Below are 22,609 nucleotides of genomic sequence, written 5' to 3'. Positions count from 1 at the left end.
CTTTGAACTTTTGAATTGCACATTACAATGACAAAGAAGGTTCTAGCACGTCAGATGTTAGTAACTTAGAAAGAGTCAGTTAAAACTACATACAGTAAGTCTACACTACATAAAATTGTGCACATTCCTTGAAACCTGTGGAAAAATGTGCAATTGTTTTATATGTGCCCACATTTTAAAATAGATATTAAAAAAAAAGGTAGTTCTCAGAGACACAGAATGGGTGTGTCTGTTCTCCTGTTGAGTTAAGAAAACAGGTATTAGCTGGTAACAAAGTGCAATTCATCACCACAAAGACTGTTAAGGGTCTGAAGCATCTCTGGTATGAGAAGAAACAGCAGGAGCTGGGATTGCTCAGGTCAGGGCTGAAAAGAAGAAGGTAAGGAAAAAGAATCATATCAATGTGCATCAGTGTTAATGGGAGGGTGTATCAATGATGGAATCACTCTTCTCACTGACAGTCAGTGAAAAGAGGCAATGAGCACAATCTGAAATACATGGATATATGAAACTATTTCAATATAGGAAAATTTTTCTTTCCTCTTTCCTTTTTTCCCCATAAATAAACACTGGGATGGGTCATCCAAACAGGCTGGAAATATCTCCAAGGTATTTACAGCCTGACTGAAAAAGGCCTTGAGAAACTGGCTGTAGTCTACCTTTTCCTGAGCAGGGGAGATGGACAAGACAATCTCCAGAGGTGCCATGTGACCACAACTATTCTGTGATCTTATAGTTAAATACAGTTCTATCCATTAGATATATTTTTATTTGAAAGGGGCTTTTTTGTTTCAGTACAAGTTTCAAGGACTGTTGAGAACTTTACAGTATGCCTAGTTCTGCCTCATCAACTAATTCTGTTGTCTCGACTCCTAAGATATTCCTTGGAGTTCCAAGTAGCATGTCAAAAGTACTAAATGATGCGTTACAACATAACAGATTTCCTGCCTCTCAGAAACATAAAAAACCCCAAAACAAAACGAAAAAAATCAAATCATTTTACAGAAATATTTTAGACCTGAAGCACCAGTATCAGAAACATAATCATGTGTACAGTAAATACCTCTATATATAACAACACAGAGATGCACATCCCACCAGTACAGGTATATCAACTTCCAGTATAAACAGTACACAAATAATTCAGGAGTTTACTATTCAAAAGTGAACAGTTTAAACCATTCCAGAACAGGGAAGGGATAACTTCTACATAAAAAACAAATGTGTAAAGTATGACTCATTGATCTGGACAAGAGACAACTTGGAAAAGACAAAGTCGTCATATTTCCAGAGTGGCCTGGACAGGGCAGAAAGGAAAAGACAGTTCCTAACTTATTAAAAAACAAGAGCTAGGCACGATCAAATCAAGCTCTTAGGAGCCAGATTCAAAAGACAAAATAGTTTTTCACACAACAGATGGCAGATTCACAGAATGCTGTGCCAAAAAAAAAAAGTTTGGATGGTGAAATTTTACATGGAATCGAGGGGTTATTTGACAAGTATTTGGCAGAAACATCTATCCCAGGTTACTACACAGACAAACCTTTTAGCTTCAGGCAGCCCCTCAGGTGGTATACATTGGCTAAGAGTACATTAGAAGAAAAGCAGTGCATAATCATGTGCTTTGTGTTTATTCTTCCCTCCATTTCTTTGGTTAAGTACCCAAGATGGGATAGCAGCATAACCAAAGAGTCTTGATCTAAATCAGTAGAGTGTAGCTGATTCAATAAAGGAATGCTAGTATTTAGCTTGCTAAAGTAACACCTGACCTGATCCTACCACTCAAATGATCAGAACTGAGACCTTTCTCTTAGCTGCAATCCAATTGCTTGTCACATTGTGACCTGGTGCTATTAACGGCTGCAGCACACATACTTACTTGGGAGGCACAAAAGGAATTTACCACTGTTTGGGCAAAATGAATGACAATTGAGCAAAAGAAGACTCTTTTGTCTTTGATAAATTCTGAATTTATCAGAATTACTGTATCAGCTACTAAAGACATTATTTTTAACTTGGTCTTCTTGTTGCAAACACTCAGTTTTCCAACACATGAATGTCAGAAAGCCCTTTTGTTCAAATAAAAAGTCTCTGAAAAACTGGTACCTACTGCACTGAGTGCAACTCAGTCATTGGTGCAACTTACTGGCATGAAAAAAGGGAAAGAGAGAAACACTTGGGAAAGGAGTTCTATTACATGGTCCATCTTAATGGTCATTTGTTCAAGCTGTAATATATGTTCAAGCTGTAATAGAACAGATGTGGTAGAGTTGAAGTGAATCATATAAAAACTTTCTGACTGTAGGAAAAATAAGTTATTTTGATGGTGCAATTGCAAGTAGGCATTCCAAAGGAGGACAACCAGGAAAGTGTCAACAGGAAAGTGTCAACAGGAAAGTGTCAACAGGAAAGTGTCAACAGGAAAGTGTCAACAGGAAAGTGTCAACAGGAAAGTGTCAACAGGAAAGTGTCAGAGTAGCCACCATTTTGAAAATTGCTTAAATGCACCGAAGTTTCCAAAGATTTATCCCACAACTGAATTAAATTCACCCCTATATTAGTTACCTATAGAAGCTAGCAATTCATTAAGAGAATGTTACCAGAAATAACTTCCATGGAATGGGAATGGTTCTAGATCTTGGACTCATTAATAAATCAAAATCACCATTTGCTATCACAGCCACTGACAACCTTTGTGCTTATGCAAACAAAGGCTCCTAGTGATTCTGACTGTGGCTGTGGGTTACATGTTTCAGTACTTTTTCTACACATGTATGTCACAACTTTGATGGAGTATCTCTGGTAATGAACTACCTGGATATACCAAGGAAAATAAACATCCACCTATTTTGTTCTCTCCAATGCTTCTCCAGACTGACAACACTCTTCTCATCGTGGGGAAAAGTGTGCATTCAAACTATGTTTTTGTCTGGCAAGAATGGGAATTTCTTCTGGAGGTTCAAGATAAAGGTTTCCATTTATGTATTTGAAGAGATTCCTTTTGACCAGCATGCTTTGCTTTATATAAGCAGGGAAAATGCCATCTGTACCAGAGAGGACCCCAGGAACACAAGTTCTTTCCTTATGGAAAGGGGTGCCATACCAGCTGAGAAGATTGGACCAGAGACCTGGATGCAACAATTCAGGTCATATTTCAAAAACAAAGTCTAAGAGACCCAAAACACAAAAGCAGTAATTGTATGCATAATTTAAAATATATATATAAATAAATAAGTATCTATTATCCCATAGTAAATCTGACTCTTTCACTGTTACTTAGAAAAACTCTAGCTATGTTCTTTCAAGTGCATTAAAATAAACCAATTTTGATTCTACCTATTCCGTATTCAGGGAAATAATTACACCTCCAAGCACCCTTGTGTGGTTCCAGCCCTTCATATGATTTACTCTATAGTTTCACAAAAATCAAATTCTTATGCTAGGAAAACATTATACTAAAAATACTACTAGAAGTTATTTTAAAAAATTTAACCAGGTGTATTTAATTTTTTTCCTGTAATTTTTCCTGACCCCTTCTTTCTTTGTGCACTAGTTCTTTGGTGTGTATGAACAGTGTGCCCTCTTCTCTCTCTACTAGCTAATATGCATTGTAATTACTATAGATGTAATAATGCTGTTATGAAAAACTGACAAGTACTTTGCTTGGAAAATGCTAAATTTCTAAAAGGTTTGGACATATATTTCACTTCACCTTTAACTTCAGGTATGTTTGGTGGTAGATGGAAAACCACCTTTGGTTTCTGTAGTTACATTCAATATGATACCTAAATTAAAATCCAACACAAACACATCTTTTCATGCTTTCTTTTCCCATTCTGCTTCAATCAAGTTGTAAAACCACCTATTTTCTAAAAACTCATCTCAGTATCACTGAGAAGATAGTTTTACCTTTCATCTAAATGGATTACTTTGCTGATCCTTTTTGTTTACTTTAAGACTAAGAGTTAAAGTTTAACATCACTATCATAAAAGCCTTCAACTGTCAGTCTACCTACAATAAAAATCTGTGACTCCTAAGGAAGAGAAAATTCATGTGAACTTGAAGCTCACAAACTAACAGCATTTGAGATACAGTGTATGTAACTCCTAAGATTGGAGTTAATCTATTTTCCTGCCTTTACTTAGATGGATGTGTCACCAGTTGGCTGGTGATGAGCTTTGGTCCCATAGCCCCCACACAAAACTAATCTTTTACCTTCTGTTCCAGTGCAAGCCGGTACTTCTGTTCTACCCTTTTGCATTTGTTGTACCAACTGTTTTCATCTGTGATGAAAGGAGGACCAATGTTCTCTGGAGTACTGCCTTCACTGCCACTACTGCCCAGCGTTCTTAGCTCTTCTTCATCACTGCTGATGCTGTCAGAACTGAAGAATCATACTTATTAGCCAAGTCAAAAGCTGTGCTTATAAAAATGCAAATCCTGGTTGAAATTGAAACATTGCATTTCTTAAAAAGCTCTGCAAACAAAAAAAAATTGAAACACTGGGATATGATGGATTACTAAACACAACTTGTATTTCAAGCTTTTGTTTCTAGAGCCACCTAAAAATGGACAAAAATTTGTTTGTGATCATTGCCAAGTTAGACAACTGTACGTGGGCTACTTTCCTTAGTACAAAGGGTAAATGCATTACAATATAGATTTTGTTTTTTTAAAAAAAAAAAGCAGAAACCCAAAAAAGTGGTTGCCATTACGTCAAATCAAGATAAATCAGAATGTATATCAATGTTTATAGCAAAGATCCTGTGCCTGTTACTTCACAGAATGTATCTCCCTACACAGTAAGCAGACTCATTGTTAAAATATCTTCATGTCTTCCAGAATCAATGCATGCTAGAGAATGCAGACATCTGTCTCAAAGACAAGAATATATTTTAGTCTGGAAGAACAGAGGGGATGTCATCAATGCATATAAATATCTCAAAGGGAGGTGTCGAGGAAGCTGCCAAGCTCTTTTCAATGGTGCCCAGCGACAGGAGGAACAGCAATGGCAATAAACTAAACCACAGGAAGTTCCACCTCAACATGAAGCAGAACTTCTTTACATGGAGGGTGGCAAAGCACTGGCGCAGGCTGCCCAGGGAAGTTGTGGAGTCTCTCTCTCTGCTACAGGTGACACTGTCTTGGCAGGGGCTTGGACTGGGTGATTTCCAAACGTGCCTTCCAACACTAACAATTCTGTGATACCGATTTATCCCAGTGCCTGTATGAAAACTGTCCCTTACAACTGTATTTCCCCCTACATTAACAGAATTTGCTAGGTTTTTTTAAGTATTGATTTCCATAACCGCATGATCCTGCCATGATACAAACTGAATCACAATTTGTCACTAACATCATGTCTCTTAAGCTAGTAAGAGCTTTGAGAGAGTAACAATGACATTTCATTTCATTGTTCATTTCATTTCATGTTCAGTTGTACATATTCAAGACTATTCCTAACTGCTTCTACCCTTTTGGTAAACCTAGTAACAGAAAACAAGTCATTAATTTCCATGCTTTTTGGTGATGTCAAATTACTACTTGATTTATTAGACAGAGAGAATTATTTTTATTATTAATCACAAGACTGATCAGAGAAGCAGGATGCAGCTAAAAAGTCAGTTTACACAGCCACTGGTCATGACTTTCTGTTATGTGTTAATGGTTTATATTGCCTATTTCATATCTTATATTTATCAGGGTATGTATTATTTTTATTTATAAATAACTACTTTTTACTAGTTATTGGCTATGCAGAAAAGAGAAAAGACAGCTTAGTCTGGTGATCCTCAAAGTGATCATGCGGAATTTGTTTTCCACTGAACTTTAATTCTGAATCAAGGAAACAAAATTATCATGACTCACATTTTATGAATCATGTAACAATTCCAACAGCGTGAAAGAGAGAGGTAGCCAAGTGTACAGGCTTGTACTTAGAGATAAGTATCATTTTGCATATGAAATTAAAAATAAGAGGCCAAATAAACAGTAAAATTTTGCCAATGAAATATAATTTAAAAAAGCACAGTAAAGCTAAAAAGTACCTTTGAGTGAACTTCAAGTATGGTGTATAATCTATGACAGCTGGATAGCTTCCATCCAATCCCTCACCCTTCAGACAAAAACTGATAAAACAGAGCAAAACCAGTAAGTTTATTACAAGAAAATTAAATTACAGTGACAGTTGAATATTACCAACCTGAAACTTCAGTTTTTCTAATTTTTTGGTACTATAAACCCAAATTTTTAAATATTCACTTTTATTCTTAATAATACAGGGAGATGGCAAGATAATAACCAGAAAGCTAACTGAAGCAGCAGAAACAGAAGAATTATGGACAAGCTTGAAATTCTCCACATTTAACATCATTTAAGGGTTTGCAGAGTGATTATATAACCATTCTACTAAGTAAAAAGTCATTTTCTCAGAAATATTTCAGAGTCTTTCTCCTTTCAGACACTTACAGGTGCTGAGGTGCACCAAGCTGAAGAACATAAATCAACCTAACTTTTGGAAAATATTCTTAAATGGCTGTAGCTTTATAAAGCTCTCATTTACACTGTATGTTTTTTACTGGAAATAAATTATTGCATTTCAACTATGTTTAATTATCACAGAAATAACAAAATTATCATGCTTTCACAAGGGTCATATTCCTCATTCCTCCTATCTATGTTATTGATAAACAGATTCTAGTAAGTCACAGCTATTGCTGACTGAATTGCAAAGTGCCATTTTTGACAATGCAGTAATTTAAGTGCTAATTGGGAAGTACATCTAAAGGGTTGCTGGTTTTTTTTCCCCCAAATTAAAAAGAAAAACAAACTAAGTTAAAAAGCACCCCCCAAGACTACAATTACTTAATTCCATATTGCTGTGAAGGGAGAAAAAAAAAAATCAGATTATGTTCTCACGTAAGCTCGCTCATCTACAGCCCAAACTCGTACCTACAGCTCCACATAGATAAGCTAGTCAACATTTATAAGAGACACTGAACTGAAAACAAATTTCATATATAACATGCAAAGAATGGATACAGCTTCTCAGCCATTCAAATCACAATACTATGAAGGCTCTTCTCAGTGGTTCCAAGCAATAGGACAAGAGGCACAGGGCAGAAACTGATGCACAGAAAATTACATCTGAACATGAGGAAGAGATTCTTTCCAGTGCAGCTGACCATGCACTGGAACAGACTGTCCAGAGAGGTTGTGGAGTCCCTCATTGGAGACATTCAAGAACCATCTGGACACAATCCTGTGCCATGTGCCCTAGGATAACCCTGCCTGAGCAGAGAAGTTGGATCAGACAACCCACTGTGGTCCCTCCCCACCTGAACCATTCTGTGATACGTGGCACAATAAAAATGCCCCTGTAGTACTAAGCTCCCATTTTACACAGAAAATTCATAGACTCTTAAAAGCTGCACTGACAAAATGCAAATATCTTCAAGAGCCAATCAGCAGTTTGAATATCATTAACAGGCTCCTTTATATTAGAAATCAGAGGACAGAGAAAGAGCAAGTAGTCATGCAACTACGCACTCATAATTTAGTATGTACCACCGAGGCTTTTGAGAGACAAACACAGCCAATTGATGATTATTTATGAGAGGATTTACATAATGCAGACCTAATCTTGTAATGCTTATTCACATATGGCTGTAGTCCTCCCAAGTACAGGGTTAATACAGAAGCAGTTTAATTTCAGATTATGTAAAGTTTAAACTAATAAAATCTGGTAAGATGTGAATTTTGCTGTAGACAAAGCTAGCACTCTTATCATCCTGCAGCACACTTCGATTCTTCCAGAACATATGTTGAGGATGTAGTTAAGTCATTCTAATGAAACAATGCTGGAAAAAGAAGCTATCCTGTGTTTTCACCTTCTCCCTCCCTATTTTTTTCCCTTTTTTTTTAAATGCAAACATGACATTCCCCTCCTTACACTGGTATTAGCACTTATCTGACTCCATGTTGGTTCAGCAGCCATCAAGACTTCATTTATAGGTTGTTTCAATTTATTTTCCTTTCCCCACCAGTTGCAGTTCCACGCCAGCTGAACTAAATGCTCTTTACCACCAGAAAGGGAAAACACTGCTCATTCCTTATTTGTTCCTTTTCTTCTCTAAGCATTATTCTCCCATAATTTCTGCCACTAATAGGCTTCTGTGAAGCTTCTGTGAATCAAACTAGCTAACAAAAAAAGAACTATCCCGTCCTATTACTGGGGATGCTTTTTTCATTTTTCAACAATTTGGCTGGCTCATAGAAGGGTCCAAGAAGCCTGGCACAGAGGTACATAAATAGCAGTAAATCTCTGAAGAGCCTTTTGGCAATGGTCAATCACTCAACGCATTCTGTTTTCTGGCAGTTTACCTCCAATATTGGTTTGTGACAAGCATTAATGCTACTGCAAGGTAAATACTAACAGTGAACTGGCAGAAGAATGAAAAACAGTATTATCAGTCTTCTTTCCCTTGTGCTGGGTTATGAAACTCTCTACAAGTGGCTCTGCCCGAGGCTAAATTGGCCCAACCAGGCATATTAACAAGGTCTTGCACCAGCCAGGTTCTATCTTTTTACAGGCACTGTAATCTTTAGATATTGCTGATGGGTTTTTTAATATATGTATATATATACACATGCCGTGTTGGTTTTTTTTATTATCTAGGGTGTGTTTGCACTTTTGTTACCTCAAAACCACAGAATTAATCATATAGGAAAGCCCACAAAAGCCTGGCTAGAAATTGCAAAGGTCAATTAATTTAAGCACCTTAGCTGCAGGTAATTTTAACACAAATTGATATTAAATGGTCATTTTAGATTACATTTTTCAAATTTAGAAGTGATAAAGTTAAAGATTACCTTCTACACATGCAGTTCCGATGCTGTCCTCGAGTACCAGGACAAACCAAGTACTTAATCACACAGTTTTCCTTACAGTTTAAAAATAACTTTAAAAGATGTCATGCCTATAAACTTCATTTAATAGGTTTGAAATACCTTCTGCAATTATACTTCTTTCCTCTTAGGATTTTGATACCTGAAGAAACTACCCCATACTCATGCAGTTACATAAAAGCATGACTTGGTTCTTATCTAGAAGAGCCATTCAAGATCTCTGTCTTGCCCTCTTCTTTGCCTCAACCTAAGTTTTGTCTCTCAAATTACCATGGGAATTTAAGAATGTTTTCCATAATACATTGATTTGTAAGTACTTTTCCTGAGCATTTTGTTATGAAGCACACAAATACAGTACCTGAAATCAATGGCATTGAGTCCCAACAGCATACCAGCAAGCATATTTGCTTCTTCACCAAGAACAATTGCTCCATCTTCATAAAACCTCCTTCAACAAAAAAGAAATTAATTCAGCTATTTTTCATATTTAGCAAAAAACTGAAGAATTCCAGTTTAAATTAAAACAATTAATGAACCCCAGAAGCATTCATATTTAGTTTCAATTAAAGCAAACTAATAGACTATATAGCACAAAACGTCTCAATCTTAAAACACAGAAGAATTTAGACATAAGCAAAAAGAATTTTCAATATTAGTCCTATGAACTAGTAGAACAGGATGGCTAAAATGCAAAAAAATTATGAAGGTATGTTATTTTTTACCTCTAAAAGGAAGAATTTGTGTCATGTACATAAAGAAGTAATGATTCCATCACATGAAAAGCAGCTCTCTCTCACAATTGTACTTGCAGGTTCTTTTAAAGTTTAACATTCAATTTTCATTCCTAGTAGCTGATATTTTTTAAAAAAATATTTTCACAAATCAGCTGTTTTTCATGTAGTTTACCTTTTCTTAAAATATTGCATGCTGGGAAGATGCATGCTGGAAGGTCATCAGAATTCAGCTGAGAATTACATGTGGTAAGAGGGAAACCAAGATGTTCAGTACCAAAGCCAAGGCTGAAATGTCACTAAGTGAGAACTGAGATGCACAGTTCACCTTTACGTCCTACCAGTGGATTAGTGCAAGAATGTGCCAGATTACTGACTACAACCAGACAAGTACCAGCAATACTGCCCTACCAAAACTCCATCTGCTTTAAGAATTGCATGAAAGCTTCTGGATAGTTCAGAGAGCTCCAGTTGGCTGCATGGTGAACATCCAGAAAAGACATGTTTTGAGGCCCAGCTCCAGAAATTGAACTGTGTTATAATGCATGCTGTGAGAAGTCCCACTTTTGCAGCTTTGTAACAGACATCCATTCACTACAGAGAAATGAGTCGTCCAAGACCTCAGATGCTCTCAGCAGAAGGAAGAAATCTGTAAGACTTCTCTTAGAAGACAGAGATTGTCATTCTGACAGTGAGGCTAGGAAGTACCAACTCAGCTCTGTACTGACTTCAGGAAGGGCACTAGGAGGCTAAACTGGCTGAGTCAGAGCACTGAGCTAGAGGAACTCCAGTCTGATTCAGCACAGTGACTCTTATTTGTGAACAAACAGCAGTGCTTCCAGCACATGCAGATTACCAGCTATTTCACTGGCATTTGTAAAATCACTGCCAGGTAGCAATCTGCACTGAGTTCTTGTAAAACAGTGCCTAGGGAGAAATCACACAAAAAGGACAAGGCACACCTTCAATGGTGAGATGTAGAAGTTAGATTGACAGTGCCAGGGTTAAAGACAGCTGCAGCAATCCAGCCAAATCAACAGTCCCCTTGGAAAACCCACAAATCTTCATTCAGTGCTATATACTTGACATCTCACAACACAACAGTCCGCTATAATTTAAGAGTCTGACCAATTAGTTAGAAAAATAATTCTGTGTCCATGCTTAATCCAACCCCTCTTCCAAGTATAATATGCACATCCAGCACTAAGAATGTGCCGCTTCATTCAAGTACTACCTTCAGGCCCCTAAACACAACAGTGAGGTTTAAAGAGCTACCAGCATGATAGATAATCTTGTGTTCTACATACACATGGTAAATGCAAGCAAATCTGGGTAAGACAACAGGTTTTGAAACTGCAATGAAATGGGATGTTTACCTAGTTGTGTTTCAAAATCAGCTTAATACTGGCAAAATATATGGAAATCTCTGGACAAACAACATTAAACAAATATTATGCTAAATTAATGGAAGTCCTTACAGAGAAAATTCTTTTTGTTTTAACATGTCTAAACTTTTAGAGTTCAACACAAAGTACATGTTACAGATCAACTTGTATTCAGATGACTTCATGAAAAATCTCTGAGACATACTCGTTAGGAAATAAAATAGCATCTAATAATCACATTATCTAGAACCAGTCCAAAACTGACAGAGTATTCTCCATCACATATTCTCATCCCTGATTTTATCATTAGAAGTTAAAACAAGAATCTGTTATACATTTTTCTTATTATATCAAGAAACCCAGCTATGCCTGATTACTAATTTTGCTACTCTACAGCTCTCAAGAGGTTCCTGGAGTTCTCTTCTTTTTTTCTTCAGAAGAAGTTCTACAAAAATTATTTTTATTGAGTCATTATACTTTCTATCAATTTTGAAATGAATACTACATCTATCCTTACTACACCACAATTTCAGATTTAGTTCCTACTTCAGAGAGGATTTCTTTGCTTCTGACTTTTCAAGAATTCCAGGCTTATTTCCACATTTTTTAAATCACAAAAAGATTTTCAATTTTGCAGTTTTACCCATACTAAAACCACATCCACACCAGCTCTAGATGCCTTTCACTAGGTGACAGGTCTTTCATTAATGACATCCTTTACTGTACAAATCAAGTGCCCATTCACTTTCAAGTCCCTCATTTAAACAACATTTACTAAAATATTGCAAAAATAAAATTCTTGTAGACCTGGTTGTTTTGAAGTCTCTCAGAGCTGTGGAAATGTATTCAGACAAATGTTTTTCCATAAGTGCTACTCTTATCCATGCTCGACCCTGCAAGACAAAACAGGTATCAAATATTTAAGCATTACAGAAAGAAACAGTTTTACAATCTGAAAACTAATACCACTGGTTTACCCAAGTAAATGACTGATTAAAAAAACTACCATTGAACAAAAACAGTTGCTAGGATGTACTTCTTTACAGCAATAATGAAAATAAAAAATGTATTCTTACAAGGACACAAAGTTTATTGTGAAATAAAGTTATCCAAAATTTAAAAGAGAGAGTGGAGGGTTTTTTCTTTAATTATATGCTCCAGCCTTTTGAAAAGCTCATGTATGTGGGAGGCAGTAGATCAGGGCAGAAAGGTTTAAATTTTAAAATCAATGGTATTGAAAGCATCCAGTTGTTTCCCCAGTAAAGTGGCAGAAACTTGTCCTCAAAGTGATTCTCTGTGTTCATTCAAATTCTTGAGGGATTTACATAAAAAAACGAGCTGTGCAATATTTTTTCCCCTCAGTAACAACATTATTATAGAACGTGCACATAAAATACAGGCGGGAAATCAAATCCAAGAGGCCTAAATCTTTTAGAGTCCAAAAGCAAAACTTCACTCAAACAGTTCCATAACCAACAGCAATAACTTGAAAAAATAGCCCTTAGGAAACTACATTGTGCTGTGTTTGCAGGTCTGGTGCATAGGATTGTGGCTTACAAGAGGGAGACATTTCAATGGCTGCCACAGTTATGACTGTGTTTCTGTGAACACCAGGAACATTTCTTGTAAGCCATATAAACCTACAAACACTTAGGTAAGTACGATGACTTTATGCTTAATATATTTGGTGCTTACTGGCATCTAGCTGAATATCACTACAGACATTCTACCAGAACCAAGAGCAGATTATAATTCTACTTCAGGGTGACCTAACTGTGGTCTTCTAGGGAGCCTACAAGAAAGATGGAGATAGACTTTTTACAAGAGCATGTCGCGACAGGACAACAGGTAGTAGCTTCAAGCTAAAAGAGAGTAAGAAGATGTCTCTGCCCACAGCAGGGGGATTGGAACTAGATGGTCTTCAATATCTCACCCAAACCATTCTAAGATTCTATGAAATGCTAAAAAAAATAGCTTTCATAAATACCAACAGCACAGCAAAAAATTTAATATAGAAACTAAATTAAATCCCACTGAAATTGAAAGGACTTTTACTTGGATAGCTGCCTTTATGTTGCATTTATTTAGAATGTGACTGAAACCATGAAACTGATGATGCTGCTTAGCTAAGGACTAAAGCCTTCATACCTCCAGTGACACTGCAGAGCCAACCAGCACTGGCAAACCCTTGCTGACAGATTCCAGGCTGAGGAATTATAATTTGGACCACTAGTCAATGTGATGCACATGATGGGTATTTGTGTCAACGTGCTTGCTGTCTTTTCATATCCAGACACTCAAAATACTCCCCTAAACTGGACACCGTTTTCCACACTCACTGCACAAATAACTCACTGCACACATTAGGTTGTCTACTGTTTGGCATGAAGCATTCCACAGAGTAATAGGAAGTTTTTATTTATTTATAAAAGTATTTCAGAAAGTAGACTTGCATCAACTTATCTACTGAATTTAAATATTCATATCTATTAAAAATCTCAGAATTCAGAAAGACCTATAAAAAAAATCTTAAGAGCTGATCACACCTATTCTATCCGTGCATAAATTCAACATGAATTAAAATGACTAGAAGGGGAAAGAAAAAAAATCACCCAATTTCTACAATTTTAATATTTCTTAGGCATGTCCACAAGAACTAAACTTCCCTTAAAAAACTGTGTTTTCAAAAAATTACATAAAGTAAAAAACCTGAGGACAATCCTTTCATAACATAACACAATCACTGAATTGAGAATTTTTCATATCGAGTAAGCAATCTTAAAGGAAACATATTTTGATTTAAAAGTGGGGGCTTTTAAAAGCAAATACTTACCAGGCACATTTAAAAAAATATTTCAAACAATGAAAAAATGTGCAGAGCAAGCTAAGTACTATGGTTTTTTTACGGGCACAGAAATGTCATAGCAATGTAATAAAAGAGTCACTTTAGCCTTTCTCTTCCCTACCTTAGCTCTAGAAGAACCGACATTCTCCATGTTCTCAATGCTGCAGATGCAATTGTGAGAGACCTTTCGGCACGCTACGCGAATGTAGTCCCAGAAACTGCGAGGGCTTTCATAGCCGAACCAGGTGATCTGACCTTAAATCAAAATACAAGATACATCAAGGCTTATGAACCTCCCTCTCTGCTAATTGGAGATAAATGTAATTAAGTACTCCCCGATATGCTGCCTTTACTGAAAGGATTTTCTACAAACAAGTCCATGAATTCCTACTGAAAACTGACTCGTAGATGTAAAAGAAGTTGCATTATACAGCTCTCCCTGCTTTGAAAGTGATGCACAAAGAGAAGTTTAGGGCAGGCTTTGTGTATGTATGTATGTGTACTTTCTTGGGCTTTTTCTTGTTACTATGCTAAAATAATACTCAAGAGTCCTTCACAGAATTCTTCTGTCACAACAGAGCACAAACTTGTGACTTAAAAATATGAGGCAAGAAGTATTTATGCTATTTCTATAGGCAGCATATACACTTCACTAATACAATCAAGTAGAGAGATTGTTATTCTTAAAAATATTATATAATTAAAATATAAAATACCACTTGCTGTGGTAGTGTTATCTTTATTTCAGGAACAGATTGTATTCTTTCAAAATGTACTTTGATTTGAAGAGAAACTGATGCATAAGCAAAAAAATTTTGCAATCAAAATTTCTTTTGCATATACAGAGAACATTCCCTCAGAAACTGAGAGAAAATAATAGAGGAGATCATTACCTCTTCTGGAACTACAACCAAAATCCCTCACATTTTTTTCCAGTTTGCAATGTATTGCACTTAGAAAACGAAAGGCAAAACTACATAGCACTTGCAACATCTCCATGTAAATTTCAGCAGCAGCACAACAGCTCAATCCGTTTTTCAGAGCAAGCAGCAAGCACACTGTCCTCACTTTGGACATACCTGCAAACAGGTATGGAACAAGTAAGGTTAATATTACCCTCTGGTGACTGCCAGCACTGCTGTGTGCAAAACCTTGTCCCCATACAAAATGAGCTCTTTTGAAGCTAATTTTCTCTTATTTCAAGTCTTGAATCGCACTTATGAAGCTTTACTAATGTATGTGATAGACTTCTAACTCTTTTTCTGTAGCAAGCTCAGATTTTAAGAAAAATATATTAAAGTGATACTGCACATCATACATACTGCAAATAAAATTCAAAATATGCATTTTTATCTGACATGACTAGACTTAGCTTCAAGCATAGCCAAAGTAGTGTCAAAGATCTATCCCCTATGAGCTAAAGAAATTCAAGTGGCAGGTTCTTCTTCCCCTAGAGGTACACGATTTTGTGGTCCATCTGCTTCCTTCAAAGATACATTTATTAAATTCAAAGCATGATAAAGGACTTTAAAACATACCCAAAAAAAGACATAAGCAGGAAGAATTAATATATAATATCCAATATTCCACAGTTACTGTAGTTTTAGATCTGCTCAGCTCTAAGGACTAAAATAAAAGAAATTCCACAAGGTATGTGCTCTTACAAATTTACTATTTTTGTTGAAATGCCAAGTTTAGTGGACAGCAACAAAAATTCAATAGCATTTTAACAACACAAAAAGCTACAGATATTTTTTCATATTCTTCACCAAATCAAAAACATTTCTGCCCTAGGAATTGTACCTACAAAATTAAATGCAGCTATGCTGTAAAGATGACTTCCAGTTCCAACAATAAAGGCAAGCATATGACATATTAACTTTTGTAGTCTTTTTCAAACTATCTTAAGGGCAGAATATATTCAGCAAAAAATAGTTTCACTCCAGTTTTCTGAAGCTTCTAATGCAAGGCAATTCCTTTTACAATTGAACACCTGAAAAAGACATGTTCATTTAAAACAAGAGATAACTTTACAACAGAAATCCATACCAGCATACAGCACTTACTTGGCTTACACTGATCAAGAAAGCCAGCTGGACATAATTCAACCTACTCTGACATTACAGTGGGCTCCCATCTCATTCCAGCTCTCTAAGAGGCTGCAATGGGTTTCAGACTTCAGCAGGAATTTTCTTCACTTGAAACTCACAGCCAGCTTAGCTGTGAGTGAACCAAGGTCTCCTATATTTCACTATTCTGTTCCTGCCACTTTAAAACTTGCCCATAGTGTCATAATTAATATAATATGAAAAAAACTTTCTCAACCTATCTATACACAAAAAAATGCTGGAAAAGACTGACTGAGAATAGTGAGAATGTATTTTAAGAAATACCAAATAAGATTTTAAACTATAAATTTACTAAAATTTTAAAAGCTTTCAGCATGTGAAATTTATTTGGCCCTTAAAGCACTCAATGCACACAGCCACGAGAAGTCTCAAGAATGAGAAATGAAATAGCTCCCACTACTCAGCACCTGTCAGGCTTTGCCTGCAGTACCGTGTCCAGTTCTGGTCTCTACAATTCAAGTGCAGGATCAGATTGGAGAGGGTCCAAAGGAAGGTCACAAAGATGTTCAAAGAGCTGTTAAACCTGTCCCATGAGGAAATACTGAAGGCATTAGGTTTTTCCTCTCCAGGGAAGAGAAGGCTCAATGGGGGAACTCATCACAGTTTTCCAGTACTTAAAGAGGGTAAAAGCTCCCTCTTGACAAGGAGTCACACAGAAGACAAAAGGCAACATATACAAGTTGTACTAGGGGAGGTTGCATCTCAAGAAATAAATTTTTTTACAATAAGAACCAAAATTCACTGTGGCAACATCCAGTGATGTGGTAGAGTTTCCATCACTGGACGTTTCCAAGACATGATTGGACAGGGTGTCAGATATTCTCATCTAGACTCCCATCCCCAAATGATTGGGCCAGATGATTCTCCAAGGACCCTTCTAACCTGATCTGTTCTCTGATTTCAAAATCATACGTAAATTTTTAAAGATCTTGAAAAAACTAAAAGCTAGTTTTAGTATAGAACTTACATTCTGTCAAAATGCGTCATGAGGAAAAGGAAGTTTCTCAAGAGATGCACAGGACAATAAGCATGTGGTCTTTGCTGTGAAGTTCATATGTCATCTGAAGATGTAGAAGCTGACAGCTATTCCAACAGAAATGATGCTGGTTTTGTCAGCCAAACAAAATTGTTAGGTAAACATGAAAGCTGCATGTGTAATATTAAACATTGTTCAAATAAATTCCATTCCTGTCTACAGAACTGCAAAGCAAATATAAACAAATAGTGATTTTTTTTTTTTTGCTTTCACCACATCTTTGCAAACTGCTGCACACCTACTTGTATCAACCCATTTCTGTGCCAACAACTAGATACAAACATCCTCATTACAATCTTAGGTCGACTCCACGTTCTCAACACATCCAGCACTTGTAGGAAGTACCAGGTACACTGCACATGTAGTGTTACACAGTACAGAGAAATAGCTCTCCACTTTCTACAGCTCAAGGCAGTCCCTTAAAAACAGATAATACAGCTTGCTCAAATTCTCGTCCTTAGGGTAATTCAGATTGCTTTTAATGTCAACAGGGGCTTATTCCTGACTGATACTTGTTGGCAGTATCATACCTTACAGTATGCAGCTGTAAGGTAGTGCCATAGCTTATTATGTTACCTTTTTGGAACTATTTTCGTGTCATATGTGCCAAGTCTTCTGTATCACATGAACAGATACATTCAAGCAGCATTTACAGACCTCTGTTGTGTGAGCTGATTTGCTTTTGCCAATCTCATTTTACTACTAATCAAATACCCATATGTAAAATATTCTTAAGAATATGAGCAGCTATGAGCTGGTTTGCTTCTGCCAATCTCATTTTACTACTAAGCAAATACTCATACGTAAAATAGTCTTAAAAATATGAGCAGCTGGGCTAAAAAAAGTGCATTCATGGGGAAAGCCATCAGTTTTCTGCCTGTGCAACTTCTCGGTCTGGCTCACTACCCCGTGAACACCACATAGTCACAAAAGGTTAAGTGCAAGGTCAAAGTTGGGCAGTAAAGGGGGAAATAAAACTGCAAACTGCACTGAGTTTAAGAAACATCATGGATACTTTCACTACAACTGGACAATGTCATGAGTAATCTGTGACAGCCCTACTTTGAGCAAGAGGTTGGACTGGATGACATTCTAAAAACTTTCAAAAATTTAATTATTCAATAAGAGTGAATATAAAAAAAATCCAATCAACAAAACCACTCATGGTGGTTAAATAAAAAAATGCTATTTAATGACCCTTTTGCTACCAGGAGCATCAGATTGGGTACCTACCAAAAATCCATTTTACATAGTCCTTGTGTTTCTACAACAGCCATTTTTTCCAGAACACCTAAGAAGATAAGGCTTGGACAACTACTACTACAGAATTTTTTATTGCAATGGTTTTAGAAAAAGTGCAAAATTCTAATCCCTGTAGCTGAATTCTTTTCCCTTTAAAATAATCATCCTTCTTCCTGCCATTTTGGGTTTAGGTTTTTGTTGTCTGGATCCTAATCAAGTATGAAACCAATAAACAGAAACAGTCACTATATTCCATCAAGACTATGCTTTGCTCCTTAAAAATACATTAAATTTAATGTCAGAAGAGTTACCAGTAAAAGTTTTCTAATAAAAGCAAACTTCATACTTTATAACATAAAGTAAGTGGGTTTTTTTTCTTTTTTTCTTCCTTCCTCAGCCAGTGCTTCCAAAGGAAGCTAAAGATTAAGAACTGTGGTTTGTCATGGCCTTAAAGTAATATACTTAAACTCTCAAATCTGGATCATCCGTTTAACTACATTGCCATGAGATTATCCTGACAGCTTCAATACAACAAAGCTATTTATCTAAGTATACATTCAGAATATATTAGTCAATTCCATCAATAAAATACAATTTCTTTCAAGACCCGAGTTGTAGAATACATATCCTCTTAAAATTTGAAGTGCTATAGTACATTCCTTATCTCAAATTTCGGTTTATTATTTTAAAATCTTTAAAAATTACAAGCAGTCAACTAGCTTATTATCAAAACATTCTCAGTTTGCAACACAATCCACAAGTTCCTGCCTTTTTCTGTAATTTTAACTCTGCAAACTTAGAAAACTATACTAGCAATTACAAGGGGAAGACTGAAACAAAAATTTAGCTATTTGAATTTCTCAGTTTCTTACTTGAAATTATTTTTTACTTGCAAATTCCATTTGCCAGCTTGTCAAGGCTTCTTCTCTGTACTGCCTGTCCTGAATAAAAAACTGCAAAGCAAAAGAACGCTGACAAAAAAAACCCCAAAATTTACAATTTCTTTTGTACAAATATTGCTGAAACTGGAGGAGGAGGAGAAGGAGAAAAGAGAGCAATTTCCCTGCAGAGTCAAGCTGCTAAGTACCCATAATCACTCCAAAAATTTTTGTCACAATGTGACAAACCCTGTGTTTCTACCATACTGTGCACCATTTTTTCCCTCCTCTGACAGAACCACAGCAGGTAGTAATTGTGCTATTCAAATGTCAGCCTACACACAGTATTGTTCGCAAAGCTTGGTTATGAATATTAAAAAGTATGAAAATGAGTAGATTGTCATATTACACATCTATATTTAGATGATTATGATGTTTTTCATAATCCTGAAATCATTTCATAAACTGTATACAGAACTGAGAAAAGAGAAGACTTTTCCAAGGTCCTCTGCTAGTGGCTGCTACTGCTAAAGCACACTCTGTTCTCTGAGCAAAACAGCTTCCTCTAGAATGGTTGGAAAATGCAAACAGACATTATCTGGAACTAGAACACCTGACTTGATACAAGAAGAAATCAACAAGTGACCTTTCTCAAAAGCAATCTATTTCAGCACATTCTCCAGCAGAAAAAACAGCTTCACTAAAGGGGTGGGGCAATAGAATGGAAGGACCTAAATACAGTATATGGGAAAGAAGGCAACAAAAGGAAGGAAGGGAGGAAGAGATGGGAGCAGCACCAGATACGCTCTGTAGCTCCTACTGAAGCAGATAATATAATTGTCTTTTAGACTCTTAGGACATAGCCTTATCATAAAGCAGAAAAGCAGACAGAGCTTAGCACCATGGCAACATTCGCTTGCCTAATTACCAGCCCAGAAGGCTTCCAACAAGATCATTGGAAACATGTCTCACAGAAATACTTGCTTTCACTTTTCCATAGTAATGCACAGAATCAGGAAGGTAACAGCAACAGGACAAAGAAAGAAAGCCATTGCTTTCATTCAGCATTGAGGGGTTTGTACAGATGCACATTGCTTTTGTATAAACAAATTCTCATGCCAAAATCATCACCAATAAGGAAGTTAATTAACATACCTTTCAGTCGATGACTTAGAATTTGTTCCAGAATGGCTGCAAAATTATTAAATTCAGGGGAAGTATCATCGATAGTTTCAAAACAGGAACGGTCAATCAGAGTCTTGACTGAAAACCTAGAGCAAAAAATATGGGACAATCATAAATTGTATGAATAATTAGTGGTCCTCTATAGCAGCTTGTATAGACCAAAACAGCAAGGAACCAGAATCCACCTTGATGCTATCAAGTTCAGTCACATCAACATGACACACAGAATGTTCAGATACAGCATGTAAGTGCAATTGGTATTGCTGGTCTTAGGCATAAATCCTTAAAAACAGAGAGAAAACAAAAATCCCCACCCTTTCCACACAGAAATGAGTCGATTATTTTTCTCTTTTCTAAACTATTTTAATGCACTTGAAGAAAAACAAGCACTCAAAAGCATCCAACATCAGTTTCTCTTTGTAATCCTAAACATAAACATTTTTTGCTTGACATTTTATCAGTGCTCCTTTTATTCACAAAATCCATGTCCAATAATCAGAAATACAAACTTTATCCTATTATGAGAACACTTTAATCTCATCTTAATGCAAAAATAATCTAGACATGTTATAAAACAATTAATTTTTATGCATTATTAACTCTGCATTCACTTAGGCTGATTTCCCTGTGAATGGGGGTAATCCTTATTCAGCACTATATTATTTCATTATTATACTAGAAAAGCTTTCAATTTCAATGATCCAACATTGGAAAATTGAAAAACTGGAAAGGCTGAATCAAGTCACTGTAAAATGCAGACAAGATGCAATTAGTCAGCTGGCCAGCTTGCTGTGTTTAGTTACTCCTACATTTATACAAACTTTTATTCTTATTCAGAGGATAGCTTAAACCTCAACAAATGTGACAAAAAACTTATTTTTCTTCTACCTTCATAATTTTTATCATTATCCATTATTTTCCTTTCTTCAACTTGTTCTTCCAGTTTCGTGTTTCAAGACAAATTTCTTAAACTTAAAAGTAGTAAATGCTTCAGATTTATTATGGTTTTTTGCAACAATCTTATTTGTATTAACAGAGCCATACTGCAGCCTGAGGAGATAGTTTTCACAACACCCAAATGTCAACAGTACCAACTCAAGATGTTCTCACTCTGCCTGCTCCTCCCAGATCCTACACCTGAGAAAGTGCTGGCTTCCTCAGTTTTGCCAGTTCTACTTTTTATGGTGCTCATTATGAACCGTTCTAGATTTTCAGTCCTGGAAAGAAGGGGAGAAGTGACTCTTAAATATGGATACATTCATAAAAAATATCCTTTACAGCATCTCAACAAAAGCACTTCTGTGGCACAGCTGCAGAAGCAACACAGCATTATAGGCATGGGCAGGAATGAAGCTCCTTACACTGGTACTATTTTGAAATGCTCTGTACTACAGATGTAACTGCCTCCTTAGTGGAGTCAGCACAGCCTTCTGATGCACAAAACTAATGTGCTCAAACTGAACTGGCACATAGCTCAAGAGTTTCCATTCAATTATATGTTTTACTCAGTAAACTTCTGAATAAAGACTCCGTATTTTACCTTTCCTGCAGGCTTCTATTGCTGTAGTGTTTTTTGCAGAACAAGAATTAGGAGTGAATTGGGGTGGAGAAGGAAGCTTCTCCTGCAGTGCCAAATTATGACTCAAGTTTTGAACTCCTCTATATTTTAAACCAATTTTGAGTAAGTGAGAGACATATATGCCCACCAGTCAACTGCTATTAACTCTTCTAATGGCAGAACTTATCGCTTCCTCAAAGCTATATCAGAGTTGAGAAAATTTTGATTAAGAAAAAACCCTTCATTTTGAAAAACAAATGCCTATAGCAATGCCATGACTAAGCTAATATTAACTGTAACAGGATGAGTCCTCCCACACCATGCAGGTCTGAAAAAGATACAGTGCAGCACATCACTCACAGATCCATACACAAGATAGACAGTGAGTTAGCAGTGTGATGTAATGCCCTGTATACAGGAATATCATCATAAAACTCAAGAGATAGGATCATCCATAAAATGCAAAATCAAGTAGAATACAATATAAAGCTACATCTATTTTTCCTGTATTCAATGTCATACTTGAAAGTTCACTACTTAATACTGTATAGAGTACCTATTCAGAAATAGAGATATATTCAAGAAGAAACACTTAAGAGCAATTTCACAACACTTCTAAAAATCAGAGATAAGCTTTATTTTCTTTTTATTTTTAAAGCATTCTGCAACACAATTGAAGAAAAAAATATCTAGCATTTAAGGAAACAAAAAT

The 22,609-nt window shown here is 36.2% G+C and overlaps 1 protein-coding gene across 3 annotated transcripts in view; it reads right to left on the bottom strand.

Annotated features, from left to right (window-relative positions):
• RUNDC3B (RUN domain containing 3B) overlaps positions 1 to 22,609 on the bottom strand; it is a 48,285-nt gene that overhangs the window by 20,803 nt on the left and 4,873 nt on the right. For all 3 annotated transcript variants that reach the window (XR_012054490.1, XM_030264639.4, XM_030264638.4), the window contains exons 2-7: positions 20,310 to 20,425; positions 13,991 to 14,124; positions 11,832 to 11,917; positions 9,267 to 9,356; positions 6,049 to 6,129; positions 4,217 to 4,385 (exon numbers count right to left, since the gene is read on the bottom strand). Coding sequence is in view for 2 of the 3 variants with exons in the window: in XM_030264638.4 (XP_030120498.1) it covers positions 4,217 to 4,385; positions 6,049 to 6,129; positions 9,267 to 9,356; positions 11,832 to 11,917; positions 13,991 to 14,124; positions 20,310 to 20,425 (676 nt within the window). In the remaining variant the exon portion in view is untranslated. The remainder of the gene's footprint in view (positions 1 to 4,216; positions 4,386 to 6,048; positions 6,130 to 9,266; positions 9,357 to 11,831; positions 11,918 to 13,990; positions 14,125 to 20,309; positions 20,426 to 22,609) is intronic.

The sequence above is a fragment of the Taeniopygia guttata genome, chromosome 2 (assembly GCF_048771995.1).
Source record: "Taeniopygia guttata chromosome 2, bTaeGut7.mat, whole genome shotgun sequence".
Taxonomy (NCBI): Eukaryota; Metazoa; Chordata; class Aves; order Passeriformes; family Estrildidae; genus Taeniopygia; species Taeniopygia guttata.
Note: the sequence above shows the minus strand (reverse complement) of the source record. Positions and strands in the feature narration are given on the sequence as shown.